This window comes from Saccopteryx bilineata, chromosome 11 (genome assembly GCF_036850765.1).
Source record: "Saccopteryx bilineata isolate mSacBil1 chromosome 11, mSacBil1_pri_phased_curated, whole genome shotgun sequence".
NCBI classification, from domain to species: Eukaryota; Metazoa; Chordata; class Mammalia; order Chiroptera; family Emballonuridae; genus Saccopteryx; species Saccopteryx bilineata.
This window is the reverse complement of record NC_089500.1, coordinates 2,745,262-2,771,453: the sequence shown is the minus strand read 5'-3', so window position 1 is coordinate 2,771,453 and position 26,192 is coordinate 2,745,262. Positions and strand designations below refer to the sequence as shown.

Below are 26,192 nucleotides of genomic sequence, written 5' to 3'. Positions count from 1 at the left end.
CTGTTGATATTTGGCTCTGTTGACTAATGAGTTTGCCAACCGCTGCTCTGGGTCACCGAGTCATCCAGAGCCCCCACCCCCACCCCCTGCAGGGGAGGTTTCACTGGCAGTACAGTGCTGACCAGACAAAGGACAGTCCTGGCGTCATGATGGCAGCCTTGTGGATAGACTTGGGGACTGGTGCTTAGGTAACCTGCATTCCGATCCTGTGTCCACTGCTTCCTGCGTAAGTTGGGGGAAGTTGGTCAGGTTCGCCAAGACTCAGTTTCCTCATCTGCAAAATAGGCATGTTCAGGTGACGTCTGGTGGCAGGTGTGGAGTGACACTCCGCGGTATGGGCTGAGTGAGAGAGTTCAGAGCTCGACTCAGAGTACCGACAGGCGGACATCTCTGATTCTAAGGGGAAGGGTGAATTCTGCGAGGGGGATTAGGAGGCAGCGACCCAGAGGAGGTGACATCTGAGCATGTGAGGGCCCTTCCCGTCCACCGGTCACCTCCTGGAGAACAGTGGCTGTGGGTACCCAGGTGGGAGGATGGCGCGCTGCAACCAGCATCCACCTGGAGGGCTCTCTGGTGGAGGAGGCTGGGCTGGGGGTGCCTGTCACCAGCAGTGACTGTTGCCCTCGGGCTGTGCAGTTGTCAGCTGGACGCATTTTAGCTCAACCTGGTGACTTCTGGGTGTAGAGTAAGTAGACTGGATGTCCTGGAGGGGGACAGGCTCAGGAGGGGGCAGGACAGGTGACACTCCCCTCTGCTGGGGTGCAGACAGGACAGGCCAATGGCAACTAACTCCCATCCGGGCCGTTTTAGGCCCTGAGGTCCCGTCTCTGAGAGTGAGGACAGGTGACCCTAGAGGAGTGGCCACAAGTTCCCGTTTCTGTTTCCAGAGTCGAGATGAAAGTCGTTTATCTGTGGGAGCCCCTGCCCCCTGTCTGAGCCGGACTGGTCCAGATCAAATGTTTCCTGTACACGAGCAGTCCTTTCATGAGATGGAAGGACCCCATGGTCAGGCAGCTTCCTCTGGTCGCTCCCGAGGATGTGCTGCTGGAGCCGGGGACAGCTTGCAGCGGGCCGCACCTGGGACCTGGGGTCCTCACATGAGCTTGGTCGGCCCAGCGTGCCCTGGAGCCTTAAATGTCACCATCCACAGTGGGGGGCCTTGTGGCCAAGCCAATGTCCCCAGGCTGGGCTTGCTGGGAGGCAATGAAGGTGACCGGTGCATCTGAGGGGGCCCGGGGCTGAGCATTCATTGTGAGCCCTGGGAACCCAGGCCCGTCTTAAACCTGGAACAGTTCTGGGCAACATGATAATGTGATTGAACTTGGCAATCATCCTTTAGTGGCGGGAGCTTCACATTTCACACCAGGGCCCCGGGACTTTTCTAGAGCATCACCCAGATGCCAACGCCTGACATTAAACCCTGGGTCTCACACAGGTGACTGTTTTCCGCAATATCAGCGCAGTATTGATGGTCCTGGGACCCCCAGATCCACGAGAGGGATCTGTTCTTCACACTGTCGCTGAGGTGTGGGGATGGCCTGTGTGGGGGGCTACCGTCCCCCTTGTCTGGGGTTTCACATTCCCAGGTTTCAGTGACCAACAGCCAACTATAGTCTGAAAATACGACATGGAAAATTCCAGAAATAAAACATCCGTAAGTTTTACACTGCAGGCCATTCTGAGTAGCGTGCTGAGATCTCAGACCTTCCAGCTGCGCCCGTCCAGGACATGAACCTGCCCTTGGCCGGCGTGCTGCATGTGCTCCCTTCCGGCTGATGGCTTCGTAGCCGTCTGGGTTATCAGACCGACTGTCGCGGTGTTCCGAGCTTGTGTTCAGGTCCCCATCAGTTTACGGTTATCATCATTCTGTTTTATAATTTGTTCTTGTTGTTCATCTCTTCCTGCGCCTAATTGTAAATTAATCTTTATCCTCGACGTGTACATACCTAGGGGAAAACATATATAGTGTGTCTGGGGTTCCGTACTAGTTGTAATTTAAGGCATCCATGAGGGGGCGTCTTGGAATGTGTCCCCCGCAAATAAGGGCAGGACAACTGTATTCAGAAGGGTTGGATGAATGGCTGACTCAGTTGTCATTGGCCGTGTGTGAGTGTGTGTGTGTGTGTGTGTGTATGAGTGTGTAGGTGAGCTCACATGTTGTCTTCGGCCGTGCATGTGTTTGCTAGTGTGCAGGTGAGCTTATAGGTCGTCATCGGCTGTGTGTGCACACGTGTGCTCACAGTGATTGTGTGTGCCCGCACCCAGGAGTCTTGCTGGGATCTGAAGTCTTTGGTCTGCAGGTGCTGACACTCTCCGCACGCTCCCCTGTCCCATGTCCGCACCTCCAAGCAAACGGGATGGTCTCTGTCTGTGCTGTCAGTCATTCCTGAAAGTATGAGTGCGTTTGCCACATGCCCTTGGGATCCGGCTCTCATAATGTGATAATGAGTGACTGCATTTAATGAGACGCCTGTGTCTCAGGTCCTGTCAGTGGATTTTCACAGGGCTTTTCTGGGAAACACCTTCACCCCAAATCTCCCAGGTGGTGAATGGAACACATCCTCAGCTCGCTACTTCCTCAAATATAAAATAATAAAAGTAATAAAAGAGTAAGTAAAATACGTACAATGGTCAAATAATTGAAGAGGCGAGGCATTTAATTATGTCCCCTTGGAAATAAACAAGTGATGTCACATGTTCAGGATCTAAAACGTCCCGCAGTAGGAAAAAAAAAATCAGGATTGATCTAATGATCTAATGATGGATATGCCCTCCACCCCTCTCACTCATGTGACAGGCGTCAGTGTCCTGCTGTGTCCCCTGGGAAATGCTGCCTTCAACCCTACAGGTCACCCTGCTGTGCACGTGTACTCTGCAGTGGGTAGGTGGCTATACGTTCGCTGTTGGCCTTGTTACAGTCAGAAAGGGTATGTTGTTACCGTGGTGAAGCATTCCTCACAGAAGAGTTACCATATGTCAGTGCATGGCTCAGTGGCATTAGGCACCATCACAGGGCTGTGCAGCCAGCCAGCCCACTGGTCATCTGCTGAATATCTTCCCAGACTGACAGCACTCTGTCCCCTATGACACAGCAACGCCCCGTCACCCACCCTCTCCCTTCCGTCTCTGTTGGTCGGACTTCTCTCGGTCCTCATGGGACTGCAATCACACAGTGTCTGTTCTTTCTGTGACTGGCTTATTTCACCAAGCATAGTGTCCTTACGGGTCACCCAGTTGTGGCAGCTGTCAGGCTTCCTGTCCTTTTTAAGGCTGGATAATACACCCTGTTCTGTCTTTCCAGCCTTCTGTCCATTGGCACGTGGGCTGCTTCTCCCTTTGGCTCTTGACAATAATGTTGCTTTGTGCCACCTTTCTGGTGTCCCCCTGGGGTGCCTTCTGCCCCCCCCATGCAGGAGGGGCCGGGGGTGCTCAGTTGCCTGCTCCGAGGTAGTGAAGACCGCTTGTCATTGAGGAGTCTTGATATTTATGAAACCCTATGATTCTGTCTGTGACATATCTGGCCCTAAATGTTGACGGCCAGGACCCACCTGATGGGAAGGGAAGGGGGATATTCAGGCCATCGCTATGAAAGGAGAGGCCTGCGGGGGGAGGGGGTGACAGGGTCCATTCCCTTCCCACCCAGCTGCCTCCCCAAACAGAGGTCTCTGTGGTGGTTGGGTACCTGGCCTGAGTCAAGGCTCCTTCGTGGCAGAGCATCCAGGCAGGAGAGGAGGTGGTTGCCCTGCGTGGACCCTAACATTGGCTGCTGAGGTGCAGAGTGGGTGGTCCCCTAAAGTGGGGTCGCCTTGCAGCCCAGGAGCTTGGGTGAGAAACAGCTCTTTCAAGATGGTGAGCGTGCCAAGGGCGGGGGGCGCGTCCTGGAGCATGATCTACTTCTCACCGTGTGTCCTTTCTTGCCCTAGCTTATGTTCCTGAGGAAGAACTGAAGGCAGCAGAAATCGATGAGGAAAATGCGGAGGAGGATGGGCTGTCCCTGGACATTCAGGACAGCGACTACATGGGTGGCGAAGAGGCCGAGATCAAAGAGGGCCAGAGCTACCAGGACTCCCCGGTCAGTACAGCTACGAACCAGGATGCCGGCTACGGGTCGCCTTTCAGCGAGAACAGCGACCAGCTGGCCCATTTCAAAAGCTCCTCCTCCCGGGAGGACAAAGAGGACCCGCAGGGCCTGGAAAGCGCCTCCTACCCCCAGGATAGCTTGGCACAAATCAAGGCTGTGTATGCAAACCTGTTCTCAGAGTCCTGCTGGTCCAGCTTAGCGCTGGACTTGAAGAAGTCCAGTTCGACCACCAGCAGCAACAATGATGTGGGCCCGAAGGAGAGCGCCCCCCCCGCACCCACGCCCCCCACCACGACCGCGGGGCCCACCGGCACCACCGCCAGCACGTCCAGCTCTAACTCCAACTCCTCCAGCACCAGCACCAGCACCAGCACCAGCACCAGCGGCAGCGCCAGCAGTGGCTCAGGGTACGACTGGCACCAGGCCGCGCTGGCCAAGACGCTGCAGCAGACGTCCACATACGGGCTGCTGCCTGAGCCCAGCCTCTTCAGCACTGTGCAGCTGTACCGGCAGAACAACAAGCTGTACGGCTCAGTGTTCACGGGCGCCAGCAAGTTCCGCTGCAAGGACTGTAGCGCCGCCTACGACACGCTGGTGGAGCTGACGGTGCACATGAACGAGACCGGCCACTACCGGGACGACAACAGGGACAAGGACTCCGAGAAGACCAAGCGCTGGTCCAAGCCCCGGAAGCGCTCCCTGATGGAGATGGAGGGCAAGGAGGATGCCCAGAAGGTGCTCAAGTGCATGTATTGTGGCCACTCATTCGAGTCCCTGCAGGACCTCAGCGTCCACATGATCAAGACTAAGCATTACCAGAAAGTGCCTCTGAAGGAACCGGTGCCGGCCATCGCCAAGCTGGTCCCTTCCACAAAAAAGCGTGCCCTTCAGGACTTGGCCTCTCCCTGCTCCCCTGAGCCGGCGGGGGTCGCTATGGAGGCTGCCCCGAGCGATGCGGCCAAGGACCCGAAGGCCGCCAACCCCTACGTGACACCCAACAACCGCTACGGCTACCAGAATGGCGCCAGCTACACCTGGCAGTTCGAGGCCCGCAAAGCGCAGATCCTGAAGTGCATGGAGTGTGGCAGCTCCCACGACACCTTGCAGCAGCTCACCGCCCATATGATGGTCACCGGCCACTTCTTGAAGGTGACCACCTCCGCCTCTAAGAAAGGGAAGCAGCTAGTGCTGGACCCAGTGGTGGAAGAGAAGATCCAGTCCATCCCGCTGCCGCCCACCACGCACACCCGGCTCCCTGCCTCCCACGTCAAGAAGCAGCCCGACTCGCCGGCGGGCTCTGCTGCCTCGGACGAGAAGAGGGAGCCCGACAAGGAGAAGTTGACCATGGCCGGTGAGGCAGAGAGGAAGGTCAAGGAGGAGAGCGAGGACTCCTCCGAGAAGTTTGAGCCCACGGCACTCTATCAGTACCTCCGGGAGGAGGACCTGGGTGACAGCCCCCGGGGTGGGGTGGACATCCTGAAGTCCCTGGAGAACACCGTCTCCACGGCCATCAGCAAGGCCCAGAACGGTGCACCCTCGTGGGGCGGCTACCCCAGCATCCACGCGGCCTACCAGCTGCCTGGTGCCGTGAAGCCGCTGCCGGCCGTGCAGAGCGTGCAGATGCAGCCGTCCTACGCCGGCGGTGGCAGCGTGAAGTCCTTGTCCTCGGAACACAGCGCCCTCCTGCACTCCCCTGGCAGCCTCACGCCGCCGCCCCACAAGAGCAACGTGTTGGCCATGGAGGAACTGGTGGAGAAGGTCACAGGCAAGGTCAACGTGAAGAAGGAGGAGAGGCCGGCCGAGAAGGAGAAGGGCTCGCCGGCCAAGGCCGCATCCCCCGTGGCCAAAGAGAACAAGGACGTCCCTAGGACGGAGGACAGCTGCGGCAAACCCCCGCAGAGGAAGGGCCCTGAGGCGGAGGTGGGAAAGGCCAAAAAAGAGGGCACGGTGGATGCCCACACCCCCAATGGCACCGAGCCTCTCAAAGCCAAGGTCACCAACGGCTGCAGCAACCTGAGCATCATCACAGACCACGCGCCGGAACCGTCCTTTATCAGCCCACTGAGCGCGCTGCAGTCCATCATGAACACGCACTTAGGCAAGGTGTCCAAGCCTGTGAGCCCCTCACTGGACCCACTGGCCATGCTCTACAAAATCAGCAACAGCATGCTGGACAAGCCCGTCTACCCCGCCACCCCCGCCAAGCAGGCCGACGCCATCGACCGCTACTATTACGAGAACAGCGACCAGCCCATCGACCTGACCAAGGCCAAGAGCAAGCCCTTGGCCCCTGGCGCAGCCGATGCGGTCTCCTCGCCTCTGCGCGAGAGTGCACTGATGGACATCTCCGACATGGTGAAAAACCTCACCGGCCGGCTCACCCCCAAGTCCTCCACGCCCTCCACGGTGTCTGAGAAGTCAGACGCCGACGCCAGCAGCTTCGAGGAGGCCCTGGACGAGCTGTCGCCCGTCCACAAGAGGAAGGGCCGGCAGTCCAACTGGAACCCCCAGCACCTGCTCATCCTGCAGGCCCAGTTCGCCTCCAGCCTGCGGGAGACCCCTGAGGGGAAGTACATCATGTCGGACCTGGGCCCGCAGGAGCGGGTGCACATCTCCAAGTTCACGGGGCTCTCCATGACCACCATCAGCCACTGGCTGGCCAACGTCAAGTACCAGCTCAGGAGGACAGGCGGGACCAAGTTCCTGAAAAGCCTGGACACGGGCCACCCCGTGTTCTTCTGCAATGATTGTGCCTCTCAATTCAGAACTGCGCCCACCTACATTAGTCACCTAGAGACGCACCTGGGCTTCAGCTTGAAGGATCTCTCCAAGCTGCCCCTGCAGGAGCAGCAGAGCGTTTCAAAGGTCCTGGCCAACAAGGCCTTGGGCCCGGTGGGAGCCGCCGAGGATGATTTGGGCTCCACATTCCAGTGTAAGCTGTGCAACCGGACTTTTGCGAGCAAACACGCAGTCAAACTGCACCTTAGCAAGACCCACGGCAAGTCCCCGGAGGACCACCTGATCTACGTGACAGAGCTGGAGAAGCAGTAGCACCCAGGTACGCGAGGGACCCGGCACATTGCACTAAAAGGTCGTCTTCACACTGCACTAGGCCCGGCCTGAGCCTCCAGAATCAGCCTCTCTCCCCTTGGGGGCCGCACGCCCTGTCCGGACCTTGGTTTTTCTTAACACATATTTTGTAGCTATATTTATATGCTTTTTGTTCAACCGTGCATGTTATTTTTCTTTTTCTTTTTTTTCCCCCGTGAGTCAAAACGTCTGACCTTTATTTTCAACATCAGTTCTTGATGTTAAGCTATCTTTTGTAGGAAACAGTGGGGCACAGGACTCAGAGACACTGACTTAGCAGGAAAGAGAGACACACATCACAACGATAAAAAAAAGACGTCCTAAAGAAAAAGAAATGACAAAGTTGCCATGACAATAAAGGTCGTAGAACCGAGCGGTGTCAGATTTAACCCTTTGAGGACTGTAATCGCATCTTCTGTGCCTTTCACTCAAAAAAAAAAAAAAAAAGGAATAAAAAGGCTTAAAGGCATTTCATTCAGATCAAAAGCTGTGTCAGACACAAAACTTATTTAATAATTAAAAGAAGGAGCTTTTACAGGCAGAACTGGTTTGTGAAGGAAGCATGCAATGCCACTGTTGGAAGACAGGAAGTTGTCTCGGACTCGCCAGGTGGGGGCGGGGTGAGGGAGCCACACCTTGACATGTTCAAAACAAAATGAAACAAACAAAAAAATACAAGAAAATCTAGCAACCACAAGCACCCTGGTTGCCACTATGCCCAAACCCTCTGGATGCTGGAAAAAAAATGCCACTTTTGGCAAAAAAAAAAAAAAAAAAAAAAAGAATGCAAGCTATTATTTAAATAAATGTGTAAAAATACTATTTCTTTTTTTTTCCTGTAAAATACTGCGGTTTATAGTTATTTACAAATGTAAGCTTTGGTACAAGCTGACCTTTCTATAGCGTGCTGCCTTGGTAAATGGGGAAAAAAATAAAAAAACAGGGCAGACACCAGAGTCCTACCCTTGTACATTTGCATCAGCTTAAAAAATAAGAAAAAAAACCCTCCTGTATGTTACATATCGTACCATTTTAATCTATTCAACTTTCTTTGTACCTCCTGGCTGTATGCTTTCTCTTTTAACTTTTTATATTGTCATTTTATATTAAATTTCTGTGTATATAATGTAAAACCACGATTTTTGAATAAAAAAATTTAGTTCCTGCCGCTTGATTTAAATAGAGAAAAAAAAATTTACTGGCATTTGCATCTTTCCAGATGCATGTATATCAAGACAGACAGAAAAAAATTTAAAAAAAATGATAAAAATAACGAATAAATGGAGACGAAAAGCAAGGCACTATGAATGATAACGTCTGATGCTCTGTCGTGACTATTGTACAGTCTGTCGGGTTCACCACAATGAAATCCACTTGTTTTCTCAACTGTAAAATAAACCCTCACGCCGTTGTTGGTTTATGTCGATTGTCCCATCCTCGTTCTTTAGCCTGGGAGGTGTGGTCTCAGCAGGGACAGGTCTTGTGCTGATGCCATCAACCCAACGGAGGTCCTGTTCCGCAGCCTCCTGTTATGGTTTGTGGGCTGACCTCTCATGCACACAATAAGTTTGGTGCCTTTAAAAATGCTAATTAACCTTTTTGACGCCACCCCCTCACCCCTGGCTGCCACTGAGTTGAGCCACACAGGGCATGGTGGTGGGTGTGGGTGGGGAGCATCCTCATGGGTAGCTGACAGGTGTTTACAGCGATGCTTTCTGGGCATCCAGGAAACTCAACAGCGTAGAAGGGGAGGTCCTCCTCTGGCAGGGAAGGCTCTGGGAGTGGGTGCGTGGGTACATCGTGGGGCTAGCTCTGCGTGGCTCCAGAGAGGAAGGTCTGATATCTGCACTTTAAAATATGTACAATTATTAAAAAAAAAAAAACCCAAACACAAAAATGAGCTGCCTTCCAATTTAGCATTTAGGACTGGTCTTCTGCAGGTTGCCATGGCACTAAGGGCCGCTCCTGAGGGGACCTGCAGGATGCTTGGCAGGGCAGGTGAGCTCGCAGGCTCCTGAGCCCTGAGGTCCAGAGCCTGTTTTGTGGGAAACGTGGATGTCAGGGTTCCTGGCCCAGAAACTCTTAAGACACAGCAGGAAAAGTTTCTTTTCTTTCTTTTGCTTCAATTTCCAAAAGAAAGAAAGAAAAATACATCCTGAGAAAGGGTAGAACTTTGGGCGCTACATTCAGAAGCAGCTGAGTTTTGCCTGTGACTTCCCATGGTCCCATCCAGGCTGCCCGTCCCCCCAGTGGCCATTTCCCGACGGCGGGCAGGGCTGCCATATTTATAGCCTCTGTGCCAATGTCCTAGATGCATCTGGCAAGCTGGGCCAGGCTCCCGACTGCATTATTGAAGAGCTCCACCCTTTAGGAGCTCTGGCCATTTAGACATTTCGGTTCAGTTACTGGGTGATTATGTACTTTGGGTTCCTGGGGAGACAGAGAAGAACAACCGTTAGGACTCTGGCAGACCTGGGGTCCATGCCTGATAGTCCTTTGAGGTTACGTTCGTATCACTGCAGGCCTGCAAAGACGATGACGTGATCTCTCCCGGAGGGAGGGCCGGAGCTCTGGGCAGCGTGGGAAAGGGAGCCGCAGGCTCTGGACAGGGCTGGTTCCGTGCCTGTGAGTGCCCTCTGAGCAACTCGAAAGCTGCTTGCAACCCAGGTTCTGACACTGGGGCCTGGACGCAGAATGCAGGTGGCCTCTTTTTAATTTTTTCTTTTTCTCATTCATCAGCCACATTGCTGTGTTGTCCTTGACCACAGTTCCCCGACCGATGGGTACGAGACCAGGTTGTCTTACAACCACTCATGCCAACAACAGAGATGGGACCCCAGTTGTAGTTACGGGGTGCTTCGTCCACGCTGGGGTCCGTCTGGGTGCCTCACGCACGGCAGCTCACTCAGGCCTCGCAGCGTGCACAGGGGTCTGTTGCTACCCCTCCTGAGCCCCTCACTTCACAGACACTGCCCGAGGCCCCGTGGCTCGGGGTTGACACAACTTGAGCTTGAGCTCAAAGCTCTGGCTTTGTCCCAGCCTGTGCCCCTAATCACCCCCTTCTCCAGGGGAGGGGGTGGCCGTGACGGGCCTAGGCACCTTCTGTGGGATGGGGACAAGAGTGGGGTGTTCCAGGCGCTGCTGTTGGACGGGGCTATGCGGGCCTCCTGGAGCAGCCGTCCACCCCTCCCAGGCCTCCACCTGCAACCTACCTTCACTTGAAAAGCAGGGTGGCTCCATTTTCTGTTGGATCCGAAAAGTGAGTTGAAATAATGTTTGTTATGAGTTTGTAGCAACTTCAACGAGCACAGGTCTACCCGGTGATGCGGAAACGCGATTCATGGAGAGACGGGGAGTGAATAGTCTGAGGAAGCCGCAGGGGCACCTCCAGTCCGAGGAGTCGCCGTACAGACGTCCCGCTTCCTTCACCTGTATTGGGATAACTGCATCTGTCTCTCTCCCGCCACCTAATCTCCTGTGTGCTCTGTTTCTCCCAGTCCCTCCTTAGCCCTGGGGACAAGGTCTGCGTCTTCTGGAGCCTGGCAGCCAATGGCCCTGAGCGGCAGGAGAGAGAGGGCTGCCCGCCACCCGGTAGGAGGCTGTGGGAGCTGGGTAGTGACTTGGCTGCATGGTGGTTTCTATCGGTTATGGCCACGTTGCACACAAGCCTGTGCAGAGGTAAACTTACGTGAGCCTTGGCTTTCATAACGAATTTAATTTTTTTTTTCTTTTCACTGGGGTTTTAAAAGGGTTGAGGTATTGCTCAGAATGTGCCCTGGGTGAAAATCTTTGTGGCTATTTAGTCAAGACTGAAAGAGATCAGGAAGCCTATGAAGTCATGGCCGATCAGGGTTTATGGACAGAAACAATCTTTTAGGCACGGTATGCAAAAAAATGGTTAAAAACTTAAGATGGATGCCCCTACGTTTCTCCATTTAGTAACCTTTACAAAGCTCCTTTCATTAGTCTAAAAGCATGTCTAAACTTCTTCCAATTTTTCAGAAACCTGCTCATACAAATAAGGGGTTCTGCATTTTTCTGAGGCAAGATCTCTTGTTACTAATTGTCGTCTTATTTCTCTGAAGACAATGGCCATCATTGAAGGCCAGTATTGAACTGTAAACTTATAAGACACCAAGGAATAAAATTTGGAGAGCACTTGTGCTTTTTCCATCATCTTTATTCCTATAAAAGAGTGATACATAGTCGCAGAAGACTTGAAACAAAGGAATCAAGAAGGAAATAAACATTAATTCATGCTGTCATCTCCAAAAAATCATTGTGAATGTTTCAGTGGCAACATCCCCCCCATGTTTCTACAAAATAGAGGTCACCCTGAACACACTTTTGTACTTTGCTTTCTCTACTTGATAGTGTATAATGCATATTTTCCCCATTTCATTAAATATCAAATATGGCTAATCTTACTGAGATGTCTAATGGTTTCGTCAACTAGTGACTAGTTAGAATTTGACAAAGCAACCTTTAGGTTTACATTTTCACTGTTACAAATGACGGCAAGGACCGTCTGTCCATTCCACATTTCTGATCGTTTTCTTAGCACAAACACATAGAAATGAAATTCTGCTTCATGGCGTGGTTTGATACATGCGGCCGACTTGCCCACAAGGACACCCATCCCTGTTCACGGACCCATCACAGAGTGACCTTTCTCTGCAGCTTTTCTTTGTGCACAAAAGTTGTTTTTGTTGTTTTTTTCTATTTTATTTCTGTCTCTTTTTACTAACTGGCCAAGGTAGTTCTTGATGTTTAAATGTATTAATACCTTTTGTCTTTATTGTCCGTTGCTGTTCAGTAGAGAAAAGCTGGTTTGTGAGTATTAGGACGTATTGGAGTGCTTGTACGTGAGTCATGATTTCACTTAGACTTAGGGGGCTCATTTCCATATTGTACAGACGACAAAGAGAGAAGAGCTGAGCAGGGTTCTTCTTAGCAGTTCCCTGTGTCCTAGAGCATGACAGTTTAGTCCCTAGACCATGGCTCATTAAAACCCACCAATGATGTCAAGTAAATAATGTACCTTTCGCTATTTTTTTTTTTTTAGCAAGCGAGAGAGACAGGAAGGACACTTTAGTTCATTGATTGCTTTCTCATATGTACCTTGACCAGGGGCTACAGCAGAACAAGTGACCTCTTGCTCAAGCCAGCCACCTTGGGCTTCACTATGATCCCACGCTCAATCCAGAAACCCTGTGCTCAAGCTAGTGAGCCTGCACTCAAGCCAGTGACCTTGGAGTTTTGAATCTGGGATCTCAGCATTCCAGGTCAATGCTCTATCCACTGCGCCACTCCTGGTCAGACTGTACTTTTCACTGTCTTTAAATTATTAAACTTCTACCAGGGAGAAAAGTTCCAAATTCTGTGATTTCGATGACCAGTGTACAATTAGTATTGGTTAGGAAAACAAAGATAATCTCTATTAATAAAGTGGACCAACCTGGGAAGATGAGATTTGATCGCTTTGAGTGACTCCATGTAAGAAAAGGGATCACGAAGTACCAATTGTTAGTTACAGGGTGGTCATGAGGATGCAAAGAACAGTGTAGGGCAATAGTTAATACTGGAATAAGTAGGTATGCTGCCAGGCGGTACTGGAGCTATTGGGGGACCACTTTATGAAGGATAAGATTGTCTAACCACTGTGCTGCACACCTGAAACTAATTCAGAATAATATTGAATGAAACTGTAATTGAAAAATTAATAAAAACAACAGCTGGAGGGAGAGAAAGGAAGAGAGAAAGACTACATGACGAGTCTATACCAGAGTGATCTCCCACTGATTTGTTTGTGGCAGAGCTCAAGTTCAAAGGGGTTGCTGGCTGAGAACCTGATGTCTTCAGGCTTCTGATCGGAATGCATAATTCACTTCTCCCAGCCGAACAGTCGTAGAAACAGTGGGCTCATAGATCTCATCACATTTTTGTTAAAATGTTTAAGATATGGCACACATCTTTTATTTATTGAGGTATATTTGATATTATATTAGTTTCAAGTATACAACATGATGACTCAACATGATGGCACATATTGGTAAAAGATCACCCCAATAAGTCTATTTAACATCTGTCACCACATGTTGTTACAATATTTTTTTTTCTTGCGATGAAAACTTTTAAGGTCTACTTTCTTAGTCACTTTCAAGATTGTTAGCTGTGTCACTATGCTGGGCATCACATGCCCAGGACTTGCTGACTTCCTAACTGCATGTTTGTGCCCTTTGACTGACTTCACCGATCTTGTCCACGCAATTCCTCTGCCTACGGCCACCACCCATCTGTTCTTTTTATGAGTTCCTCATTATTTTTTTTTTCTGTTTTAGATTTCATATATTAGGTGAAATCATACAGTATTTGTCTTTCTCTGTCTGAGTTGCTTCACTTCATCATATTTTAATATAAACTAAAAAAAATGTAGTTTCTAGGTTGGGGAGTATGCATTGCTTAAAAATGAATTTCAAAGGAGGTTTTTGAGACTGAGAGCATTCCACACAAACCTGAAATTTTAGGGATGTTTTTCTTGGAAAGCCTATTTGACCCAAAGGTACATTAGTGAAGGTGACCCAGGATGATTACATCGGGACCAGCAGTTTCTAAAACACCTAGCTGATAAGGAGAATCCCATTCTGCGTAACTGGAATCATGACCAGGTCTTCCACTGAACTCATACCCGACTGGATTTCCTAGAAGCTGCTTGCTACAAGGCACTCAACTGATTCCAAGATTAAAACGTTTCTCTCCTTTCCGTGAAGTTTTATGCATTTATCCGTGTTTTTAGAGTAACTTTTTCATTTTCATCCAGCTGACAAACTACGAATTTCTTTTTGTAGCACAACAAATTCTGTGAGTGTGTAATAAGTGCAAAGTACCCATAAAACGAAGAAAGGTGGGGATTTTCAAATCCTTTGTGGCCTGTGTAGTTTAACGTTATACAGTGCATCATATTTCCAAGCCTTAGCTTTCTGATAACATACCTCTGCCATTGTGCTCAGTTTTTATTGATTAACAATCAATCAATTAATCATTATATGAACCAATTTCCACCTTTGACTCTTTAAAACCATTAACATTATAGAAGGCAATTCTTCAGTTAGGTTTCAAAATTTTAACTTGAAGAGACATTTGTACGATATTTGCAAAAACAATATTAATAAATCCGATGTCCACTTTCAAAACGATATATTCCCCCTTTTGGAGAGTCTGGTCCTCACTCTTTTAAAAGGTCACGAAATGCACAAACCATGACCTTGGATGTTCGCATCCAGGACAAGCAGCTCACATGCTGTCTGTGTAACGGAACTGTGGGTGTTTGCCTTGTTGAATGCCATGATCAGTAACCACATCTCAAAATTGGACCCTAGGCATCTCTACTGGGACACCTTCCTCTTTCAGCATCCATCAGTTGGTAAGCACCGATGGCATAACAATCTGAAATGACTGGCCAACAGGAATATGACAGCAAGGACTTTGTTCAAACTTCAGTTACTCTGAACTATTTTCCTTTTTTTAAAATATGAAGGCATTTAAAGTGGAAATTCTTTTCACAGAGACTGTTTCCTTAAACATAACGTGCATCTTCATCTCTAAGTGCTGGTCAGGTAGTGGGAAACTTGCACTGGCGACACACGTAACATCCTATTTGTTGTCACGGCAGCACGGTAATATCATGAGATTCTTCTAACAAAACATGGGAAGCACCACAAGGCACAGCAAGTCCCCAGCACTCTAGCTGCTCAGGAGAAAACAACAGATTTCTAGAAAAGGGGGCACAAAGTTACTCTCCAGATGACCTCACTTTTCTTAAAATTTCCATTTTAATAAAAACATGCTGCCTTTTTTTTCCTGCTGAGACATCTAGCTTTTTAAATTCCTTGTTATCTTCCTCCAGAGGTTTACCTTTTCAAGAACGGAATGCTGTATTTAGGAATAGAAAGTCTTAGATTTGAGACACTACTTTGAATGCCATGCATTTAGCCATTGGTTTCCATGCCAGGAGAATAGTCTAACTGCATTGTTTTGGCATGAATAGATGCAGTCCACCTTTTTTTTTTTTTTAAATGAGAAATGGGCAGTGCCCTTGCTCATCGTACTTCTCACAGGGGGCACACTGGCGATCATACCCTAAGGCAGAATTTGGCCTTCCCTGAGCCTCAACTCCTCAAAGACAGAATGCAGTTCTCTCTCCTGTAGTGATAACATTTACCCTTCTTACCCCACCCCAAGTGTCCCCTTCTTGAAAATCCTCACTCCTAGAGTCCTTCCAGTTAGCCAGGCACTTTTTGCATCGTAGAGAAGCCAAGAGGAGGGGCCCCGGGTGAACGGCTGTGTGCCAAGCAGGCATTTGTGTTCAGATCCTGCATTTGGTGGGGAAGGCTGTTGGCCACGCCCTTGAGAGGAAGAGCAGTGGGAGGGCTGAGACTTGGGGGGCGGGGGGACCCTGCACAGATTAGACAGGCTACAGCCATTCTGTCACCCACATCACAAGGAACTGAGAAGCACACAGACCCACCTTACACAGAGGGAGTGCCCGAGAGAGGTCGGAATCAGGCCACTTGACCAAGGCGGCCGCGGGTAAAATGTAACACGTGGAAGCCTACGGAGACCCAGAGGGATGTCACTGAAGGTTATGCATAGGGGTGGACCTAACTAAAACCTAGGACCCAGAAGCTGAGATGCACCAGGAGTGGCGTGGCCTATTGAGTGGACGTCTGGAATGGGAGGAGGGAGACAACCATCGCCAATGGTGCATAGGTCTCACCTGGTAAGAAAGGAGCTACAGAAGGAAGGTTGGAGCATGGCCTTTCTAGGGTTAAAGATCCTTAAGCTTTAGAGAACTTATAAAGGAAAATTTTTTCCTGAAATAATTTATGGAAATGCTCTGCTCCCTTTGAAGGTTCCGTGTCACTGCATGGCACACCGCAATGTTCTCTTTCTTCACCTGTCAGGGAAAGACCACCTCGAAGACTCTCGGTGCTGATTACTAGTTAATTGTCATTAATAAGTGACAACTGACATTATGGGGGCTTTAATGCAGAGAGAACAGAAAAGAGCCCCAGATATTCTAATGAGCTGACTCCTACGTGCCCTCTATTGTTGTCGAAAATGAGGAGCTGTCGTCATTGTTCGGCAGAGGGGCTTCAATTGCTCTGGAAATGCTCTTTCATTTCTTTAGGTGCAGATGGTTTCCGGTGCTCTGTATCTCTGCCCACCCACCCCTTCCCCTGTGAGTGCACACGCGCCCATGCGCCCACGCATGCGTGCACACACACACACACACACACGCACCTCCACACTCTCTCCTAGGAGTGTGCTGAAGAGACTCCCAGACTCCCAGCTTGGGAGGTGCCCAGCCTCTCCTGGACAGGGGCGTTGTGTTCTTTGAAAGCCTATATTCATAGAGTGGACAGGAAAGAGAGGCCGTTTCATATCAAGAGTTTGGTTGACTTGGATGGGGGTGGGATAGGGTGGTCCAAAACCAAGCGATGCTGGGTTGTGGTGGGTGCAGGGTGGGGGGAGGGAGGAAGGAGAAAGGGAGTAACTGATTTAACGGGGATTTCCGCCAGTCAAAACCGAACGATCGTCAAGAAACATGAACACACGTCATAGTCAATCCACCCAAGAGACGTCACTCTTCCCAGACCTTCTAGCCTTTAAAACAATAACAACAACAACAAAAAATTCCCCCCAGAGTCTTCCAGAAGGAGAAGCCATAGATGAAGGGAAAATGACTCAGTGGGTGTTGAACTCGAAGCTGCATCCATTGCCGTTTGTTCTGGGGAAACTTGACTTAAACCCCTTGCTTGTCAACATCCTTAATTGTCGGGACCACCGAGTGTGGACTGCGGCCCTTTCCTGTGTATGTGACTTGGTACGCACAGAAATGCAATACTCTATTTGAACATTGGAGTGAAAGGTAAACTAAACACACAGCAAAATCACTTTCTGTGCTGACCCTGCTGTGTTCCGTTCGTCCCTGGGGAAAGGACTGGGGAGGGGGGTAAGAGGTGCACATGGTACTCGGTATCAGTTCGGACACCCAAGGTTTCCAAACAGGACTCCTGGAGAACAGGCAGACTAAAGGCAGTAGGAAGGAGATGCGTCGTTTTCCAAGTGCCAACACCTCCTCGCAACCATTTTTTGTGCTATAAGAGCATTTCACACTGTGCCTTTCCACTCCCTAGCAAGTCTTATCACGCAAACGCAGTCGCAGCTCGTGTCTGATGGCCGTGCTGCTGATGAGAGAATCGCGTCTCGCGCTCCTTCAGACACCACTCTGGCCGTCACTCCTTTGTGTGACGGTTAGCCCTCTGCCCGTGTTCGTTTCTACTTCGTGATGCACTTTAGAAGGGCGGCAACATCTAGAATTGCAGTGGGCAGTGCCTCTGGCTTTATCCTGCATCAGTGTCCACTGGGAATTCCAGATGATCCTCACAGGACAGAAAGACATGACCAGAGATGACCCTCCCTGCATTCCAATTAGCTTGTTGGCAGCCACGTCATGCTGCGGACACATGTTGTGGTCTCAAGAAAAACATTTAGGTCCAAAAAAAAGAAAAACATTTAGGTCCTATGCACGCATGCTGCTGACAGGGGCAGCTCTGGAGGGGATACACTCATGTCACTGTAGTTTTGAACCTGATTTCTTAGCTGTACACTTACATTTGGTTTGTTGCTTTATTTGGAAATGCTGGAGGTGGGTCCCAGCTTGGTATCAACTGTTAACTGTGGTCAACAGGACACCAGTATCCTCACATAAGTTTTGCACGTAAATGTGGAAAGGACATCATGAGTTTGTTCCAGGCCCTGGATGGCATCCCTGAGTGGATATTGACCATTGCTAATCAGGACTTTTGATATCATGCTATTGTGGAGAGAGCAGGGGATGTGGGGACTGGGACTATTTCAGGAACCTCAGTTTCTTTTTCATCAAAATAAATATAACACAAGGAATGGGCTTTATTCTGTGCTCAATACGCGGAGGGGCTAATCCCCCATGATATCGTCATTACTGCCCTTAGAGTTAATCAATCAATTACAAACACACCTTACCAGACATCTGTCCTCTTGTTCGCAAACATATCATGGAAGGCTTTTTTCAAGCAGGTTTTTTTTTTTTTTTTTGTATTTTTCTGAAGCTGGAAATGGGGAGAGACAGTCAGACAGACTCCCGCATGCGCCCGACCGGGATCCACCCGGCACGCCCACCAGGGGCGACGCTCTGCCCACCAGGGGGCGATGCTCTGGCCCTCCGGGGCGTCTCTCTGCCGTGACCAGAGCCACTCTAGTGCCTGGGGCAGAGGCCAAGGAGCCATCCCCAGCGCCTGGGCCATCTTTGCTCCAATGGAGCCTTGGCTACGGGAGGGAAAGAGAGAGACAGAGAGGAAGGGTTGGGGGTGGAGAAGCAAATGGGCGCTTCTCCTATGTGCCCTGTCTGGGAATCGAACCCGGGTCCCCTGCACGCCGGGCCGACGCTCTACCGCTGAGCCAACCGGCCAGGGCCTCAAGCAGTTTCTTTTTTTAAGGTGCTAAACAGGCAAATGCCCTGGTCAGTAAGTGAGATAAATCACATACTTGAATCAGAGGACAAAACATTGGCTGCTTTGCGGGGTTCAATGATTTTGGGGTGTCATAGCTCCAAGGGTATCCTCCTGTATTACAGCGAAAGTTCAGTTAAAATCAGATTGCTACAATGTCTACAATGTGATGTCTGAGTTGGAGGGAGAGAATGGGGTCCAGGCAAGCAGAAGACAGTTGGAGAAGGTTTGGGTGGTTGTCAAAGTGGACAACCTTGGACTCCAGTGTGGCTGCGTCCTTCCCCCACTCACGATATGGATTTCCAAGGGAGATGTGCAGAGAGGTTACTTGGCTGTGAGCAGTGTTTTTTTTTTATCACTGTAAGATTCTGACCATTGACTTCACTGGGCTCAGAGGTGAATGAACTAGGTTGAGGGGTATGTGTGTACGTCAAGAGGAAACTTTGACATGAACAGAGGCTGGAGGAACCCCTTTCTTTTTGCTATGAACCCGGATTGGAATCCTGTTTGGTTTCCTGGGGGTTGAAATCTGATGGCTTTGAGGAAGAAGCACTTTGGTGGCCCACCGTCTGGATGGTCAAGGAGACAGTAGGTCACATACTGTCCTGATGATTTTTCCTTTTTGGTCCTTTGGCGATGCTCGATTTATGTTCCAGAACCATGTGTTCCTTATTCAGTTTTGATTCCTTTTTTTTTTCAAACCAACTGTCTTATTTCAACTCACCTTTCTCTCCTCATCTGTTACCTGCGTTTAGATATTTTTAGCTGTTTGAGTCACCGCAAACCTTAGCTTTTCATCTCCCGTCTTGATTTAGTTCATCATCATTCTTTCCTTCAGCTCCACCAGCCCCACGAGCAATGGCTCACAGCCCTCCCCCCCATGTATCAGGTGAGGGTCTAGGGCTCTTCCATCCTGGGGCCCCCTGGAGCGGCGGACGCAAAGGTGCTCAGCCTGTGTCTGCAGGGCGGGTCTGGCTGGAGCTGGTTTCGGAGGATCAGGAAAAGCATCAGCTTTGGAGTCGTGTCAAATCCTACATATCTAAAGAAGTCACTGTGTGACTCAGTTTCCCCATCAGAAATCAGGGGCTAACTGTAGATAGCCACCCCCTTCCTGAAAGGATGGATGTGACGATTAAGGGAGGAGGCAACACACGGGGAGCCTGGCCTACAACCTGGGCCAGGGTTAGCACTCAAGAAAGGAGAGCTGTTTGTGAGAATACAGCCGCGGCCTCTGGGCTGACCTTCTGTGTGGCATCGTGGGTGATCTGTAGCAGGACGTGTTGCCTCTGAATGTACAAATCGTCTCCTGTGAGGAGTGACACAGGCCAGGTCAGGATGCACTGGCGTGTCCTCCAGGTGGTCACATGGCAGGGGGAAGTCAGGATCTAGACAGAAACCATTTCACCGCACGACTTCCAATGATCAGAGGCCGACCTGCCGCGTGAGAAAGTGTCCTGTTGGCCACAACGACGTGATGGTGAGGGGTAAGGAATGCATTGTGAAAAATAAGGTTGAAAGAGATGATGTAGCCAGTGGTGTTTGGCCAAAAATACTAGGAGCATCTTCCAGGACACAGTGGCTTGGAGAGTTCCAGGTGTACCTCCTAAGTTAGTCATTGTAGCGGTACACAGAGCATGTTTTCATTACAGTACGACTACATTTGGGCCCAATCAGTGCGAGAATGTTTAGTCTGGTGTCAGCCGATGATCAGAAATGCCGAGAGTTTATGACACGGTCGCACATGCCGGTATCGGGGTGCCATGCACCCCACAAAGGAGAACCCGCAACTCAGAGTCGTCCATCCCACATTCCCCTGGGAAACACCCCGGAACCTCCCTCCCCAGGCTTCCGGGCATGGAGGGGGCAGACCTGGGGGACCTGGTAACAGGCAAGAAGTTGTTTGTTCAATGTTATTATTTCTGCCAGGGGAAGGTTGGGAATAATCGGCTCTCTTGGTTAAAACACTGATTTGTGTCAAGATAGATTTAACAAGTGTTCATCTGGGGAGAGATCAAGGTGGAAAGAGATGTCCCAGACGTCACTGCGCTGTGCGGGCAGGGGTGTGGGTGGGCTTCAGTGTGCGTGCCTCCGTGGCTCCTCCCTTCTGTGGCTGGTGTTTTGATCGGCCTGTCCTTTAGTCTATCATTAGCTTCTTTTGGAGGGAAGTATTCAGTCCATAAATATGAGAGTAAGCCCATCATTGACCTTTAGACAGAATGTGTCCAAATTTGGAGAGTGCAGTGAATGAAATAAGCTGAGGGTGTCCCCACTGACCCAGTGACAAAGGCCCCTTCCAGGCCTGTGCTGGGGAAGGGAGGGGAGGAGAGAAAGGTTTTTCTCCGGCAACACAGTCGGATATAACTCAGTGCGTGCACAGTGCACACCCCCAGTGCTAATTAACCCCGAGAGGACTAGGCACAGAGCTCGATCAGCCTGTCCTCCTCTCTGCCATCATTGGGGTCCAACATAGACACACCTGGGAGGGTCAATGTGCAGCAGCCCTTGTAGATGAGAGATGCAACATCCTATCAGCAGGGGGTGCAGAGCAGGCTGCTGGGGTCTCACGGGGCCCTGGGATCCCTGGCGTCTGGAGCAGGTGCTCCAGGCAGTGGGGGGTCCCACCTGCAACAGTTGCCCTGGCCTGGCCGTACTCTCCCAGCCTTGGTCCCGGCTAGCAGCCACAGTGACCAGGTAGCATTCAGCTACACACCCGAAGTGCTCTCTTTCTGCTTTTAATTTTCCCCTTCCTGGCATCCCCACCTGAGCCCAGAAGGGACATGGGGGCTTGCGGTTGCACTTGGATCATCTCTATGTTTAGTTGGAATGGGGTGCACAGTGAGGAGAGAACACTGTTCACTCCGAGACATGGCGTGCAGGGAGTCCGAAGCCTCTGGGTGCTGCCCTGCCCAGAGGTGCATCAGCTGCAGTCCCTTAAAGCTGGGAAGCTGCTGGGATATTCTGGGCCCCACTGGACTCTGGACCAGGCTATGTCCCAGCTGTGAGTCCCACAGGGACTCACAGACCTGCACAACCCACCCCCATCCTCCTTTGCTGGTGCTCTTTTGCAAGAACACAAAGACTTGCTGAGTATGTCTTCCATCCTATAGATCAGGGCATAGATTTTGTTCTTTAATCACTTTTTGAGAAAGAAATACCTGAGGAAGACGACTCCTTTAAGACAAGAGGGACACTTCCATTTTTCTTCGAGCCTCCCCTTCCCTTCCCTTCCCTTCCCTTCCCTTCCCTTCCCTTCCCTTCCCTTCCCTTCCCTTCCCTTCCCTTCCCTTCCCTTCCCTCCTCCCTCCCTTCCTTTCCCTCCCTCCCTCCCTTCCTTTCCCTCCCTCCTTTCCTTTCCCTCCCTCCCTTCCTTTCCCTCCCTCCCTCCCTCCCTCCTTTCCCTGGAGATCTTCACAGTCATCGTGATGTGCAAACATTTTGTTCCACTTTGAAAATCCTGCCCTGATGTCCTCTTTCCCTTGACCTGGTGCCTCATGTTGGTGGAGACCCCAATCCACGGGTTCTGTAAAACCCAATTAGAGCGGTTTCCCTGCTGGTGACCCTTGGACCAGTTTGTGGAGTGAAATGACACACCAGACCTGTATTTCACACTTGGGCATCTTTGGGAAACAGTGAGTGACATACAGCCAAACAGACTTCTTCATGACAAGATCCTCTGGAGGCTTTGATAGTGTGCTGTGCATCCCCAAGAGTGAACGTGGGCAATTTTGTAAGACAGCTTTTCCTTTTATTTTTAAATAGTATGTATTTGTTGGTAAAATGCACATCACCCAAAATGGACCAGATTAACTTTTTTTTTTTTTTTTTAACAGGGACAGAGAGAGAGTCAGAGAGAGAGATAGATAGGGACAGACAGACAGGAACAGAGAGAGATGAGAAGCATCAATTATCAGTTTTTCGTTGCGACACCTTAGTTGTTCATTGATTGCTTTCTCATATGTGCCTTGACCGCAGGCCTTCAGCAGACCGAGTAACCCCTTGCTCAAGCCAGCGACCTTGGGTCCAAGCTGGTGAGCTTTGCTCAAACCAGATGAGCCCGCGCTCAAGCTGGCAACCTCGAGGTCTCGAACCTGGGTCTTCGGCATCCCAGTCCAACGCTCTATCCACTGCGCCACTGCCTGGTCAGGCCCAAATGAACCTTTTTTTTTTTTTTTCTGAAGCTGGAAACAGGGAGAGACAGTCAGACAGACTCCCGCATGCGCTCGACCAGGATCCACCCGGCACACCCACCAGGGGCGACGCTCTGCCCACCAGGGGGCGATGCTCTGCCCCTCCGGGGGCGTCACTCTGCCGCGACCAGAGCCACTCTAGTGCCTGGGGCAGAGGCCAAGGAGCCATCCCCAGCGCCCGGGCCATCTTTGCTCCAATGGAGCCTTGGCTGTGGGAGGAGAAGAGAGAGACAGAGAGGAAGGAGGAGGGGGGTGGAGAAGCAAATGGGCACTTCTCCTATGTGCCCTGGCTGAGAATCAAACCCGGCTTCCCCCACACGCCAGGCCGATGCTCTACCGCTGAGCCAACCGGCCAGGGCCAAATGAACCATTTTAAGTGTACAATTCAGTGGCATTAAGTACATTCATTGCACAACCATCATCATTATGTATTTCCAGAACTTTCTCATCATCCCAAGCTGAAACTCAGTCCCTATTACATAACAACTCCCGTTCTTCCTCCCCCGGCCCCTGGTCACTGTTCTGTCCTACTTTCTGTCTCTATGACTGACAGCACCGTGTCCCTCCTCTAAGTAGAATCATACGGGACTTGTCCTTCTGTGTCTGGCTATCTCCACCTTCATGTCCTCAAGGTTCGTCCATGTTGTCGCTGGCATCGGAACTGCCTAACTACAGAAGGCTGAGTGATAGTCTGTTGTATGGCAGCAGTGCCTTGGTTATCGTTCATCCATTGAGGGATGCTTGGGCTGTTCCTACCTTCTGGCTGTCGTGACTAATGCCGCTGCGCACGTTGGGGTAGAGGTATCAATTTGAGTCCCTGCGTTCGTTCCTTTGGATGGATCCCCAGAAGCAGCATTGCTGCTTCAGACGGCTACTCTCTCTGAGTTTAACATTTTGAGGAGCTACCCAACTGTGTCCTGCAGTGGTGACAGCATCTGACATTCTCACCAGTGGTGCGCAAGGACTCCAATTTCTCCACATCCTTGCCAGCTGTGGTTACTTTCCATTGTTTTGGGTAACAGTCATTTCAGTGGGTATGAAGAGTTATCGTGGTATGGTTTTTTTCTTTTTTTTTTTTTTTTGTATTTTTCTGAAGCTGGAAATGGGGAGAGACAGACAGACTCCCGCATGCGCCCGACCAGGATCCACCCGGCACGCCCACCAGGGGGCGATGCTCTGCCCCTCTGGGGCATCGCTCTGTTGCGACTAGAGCCACTCTAGCGCCTGGGGTAGAGGCCAAGGAGCCATCCCCAGCACCCGGGCCATCTTTGCTCCAATGGAGCCTTGGCTGCGGGAGGGGAAGAAAGAGACAGAGAGGAAGGAGAGGGGGAGGGGTGGAGAAGCAGATGGGTGCTTCTCCTGTGTGCCCTGGCCGGGAATCGAACCCGGGACTTCTGCACACCAGGCAGACGCTCTACCACTGAGCCAACCGGCCCGGGCCAGTATGGTTTTCATGGGCCTTTCCCTGAGGGCTGGTGAGGTGGAACTTGTTTTGTGCGCTTGTTGGTCATTTTTGTATCTTCTTTGCAGGAATATCTGTTCACGTTTTTGTTGTTGTTGTTCATTTTTGAATTGTGTTATTCATTTTTGGTTTTGTTTGTTTGTTTTGTTACTGAGCTGTAGGAGTTTTCTCTATATTCTGGATATGAATTTCTTACCAGATCCATGAATTGCAAACATTTTCTCCCAATATGTGGGCTGTCTTTTTGCTCTCTTGAGCATGTTCTTTGATCTACAAAAGTTTTTTTTCTCATTTTGATGAAACACAATTTATTTAGTTTTACTTTTGTTACCTGTATTTTTGCTACCAAGAACCATTGCCAAATCCAATGTCACACGAGACTTTTCCTCTGTGTTTCCTTCTAAGAGTTATAGTTTTAGCTCTGGTGACTAGGTCTTTGCTCTATTTTGAGTTCATTTTTGTATGCGGTATAAGGTAAGGGTCCAATTCTGTTCCTCTGCACGTGGATGTCTCCGTTGTCCCAGCACCATTTAGTGAAGAGTCTGCCTTTTCCCCGTTGTGTAGTCTTTCCCCTTGTCAAAATCATCTGGCCGTGTGTGTGAGGATTAATTTCCAAGCTTTCTGTCCTATTCTATTGGCCTCCAGTCAGTCTCGATCCAGCACCACACTGATTTGACTACTGCAGCTCTGTAGTAAGTTTTAAAATTAGGAAGGGTAAGCAGTCCAACTTTGTTGTTGTTTTTCAAGATGGTTTTGGCTGTCCCCAAAGTTTTTGATTACCAAACAATTCAATGTTTTGTTTTGTTCCTCCCCCCTTGGACCTATGAACAGCTCTAAGATAAATAAGCCATGGAACCAGTTTGGGCAATTTTACTTGGAATGTATTTTTTCTCTGCTTAGTTATAATTATTTTTAGAAAATTCTCAAGAAAACAACTCATCCATTTTCATTTAGGTTCGACGTCGGAACGTGATGGTCCAAGCTGTTTTTAAAAAAATGTAAAATGAACTGAGTTTGATTCTCGTTGCTGAAACTCACTGCTGTGTAAAAAAAATGGAGTCTTTTTGTCATCCTTTCAAGTCCAGAAACAGCGCTTCTCTGAGCCTTGCCTCTCCCTTCCACGTTCACGGAGTTGGATGGCAGCCTGTGTAAGATGTTGTGACAATTAGTGAGACAGAGTCTGTAACGTGCTTTGAGTACTTTGAAAGAAAAGTGTCATGTAAATTCGAGGGAAAGTACCGGTATAACTCCCAAGCGAGTGCAAACATAAATTCCCCCCACCCCCCATCATTTTGTGGAATATTGCCGGTGGCATGTTCCCTGTTCTAGCAATCCTCAGATTCCCTGGAATCCAGGGCGAGCAGGCGTACCCCGACTTGTGTGACGAGGTATCATTATGGAAAAATAAAACATAAATCTAAAGCCAATCAAACATGCATTGCATCTGTTGCAGTGAGGACAATGAGAGTCCCATGGAAACTCCAGGCAGCAAGACCTGGGCTTGGAAGAGGAGGATCTGTCATTTTTTTTCAAGCTCACTCCAGGACATAGCTCTCTCCTTACTGTTTTCATTTTCTTCTTCTTCTTCCGTTTTTAAGGTTATATACATATACATGATTTTAAAAGCAAAGAACCCCATATGGCTTATTATGTGGAAGGGATGCTGTCCTCCCTAATCCAGTCCTCCGGGCTCCTCACCCCAGTGCTGATGATTTTAAGTTGCCGACACCGTATGACGACATTCCGCTGTTACACATGCCTCCCACCCCTTCTTCCACCACGGTCATCCATCCCTGGCCACCATCTTTCTGATAGAGTAA

General features: G+C 50.0%; 1 protein-coding gene and 1 non-coding gene across 4 annotated transcripts in view; one reads left to right on the top strand and one right to left on the bottom strand.

The window, feature by feature from the left end:
* Positions 1-8,591, top strand: part of TSHZ1 (teashirt zinc finger homeobox 1) — a 79,824-nt gene extending 71,233 nt beyond the window's left edge. For all 3 annotated transcript variants that reach the window (XM_066246719.1, XM_066246718.1, XM_066246720.1), the window contains one exon: positions 3,924-8,591. In XM_066246719.1, the coding sequence (XP_066102816.1) occupies positions 3,924-7,132 (3,209 nt within the window). In that variant the 3' untranslated portion in view covers positions 7,133-8,591. The remainder of the gene's footprint in view (positions 1-3,923) is intronic.
* A 15,683-nt stretch (positions 8,592-24,274) lies between these two features.
* On the bottom strand, positions 24,275-24,350 carry TRNAT-GGU (transfer RNA threonine (anticodon GGU)). Its single transcript has one exon. It is a non-coding gene; the product is annotated as a tRNA-Thr (tRNA).
* Positions 24,351-26,192: the final 1,842 nt, after the last annotated feature.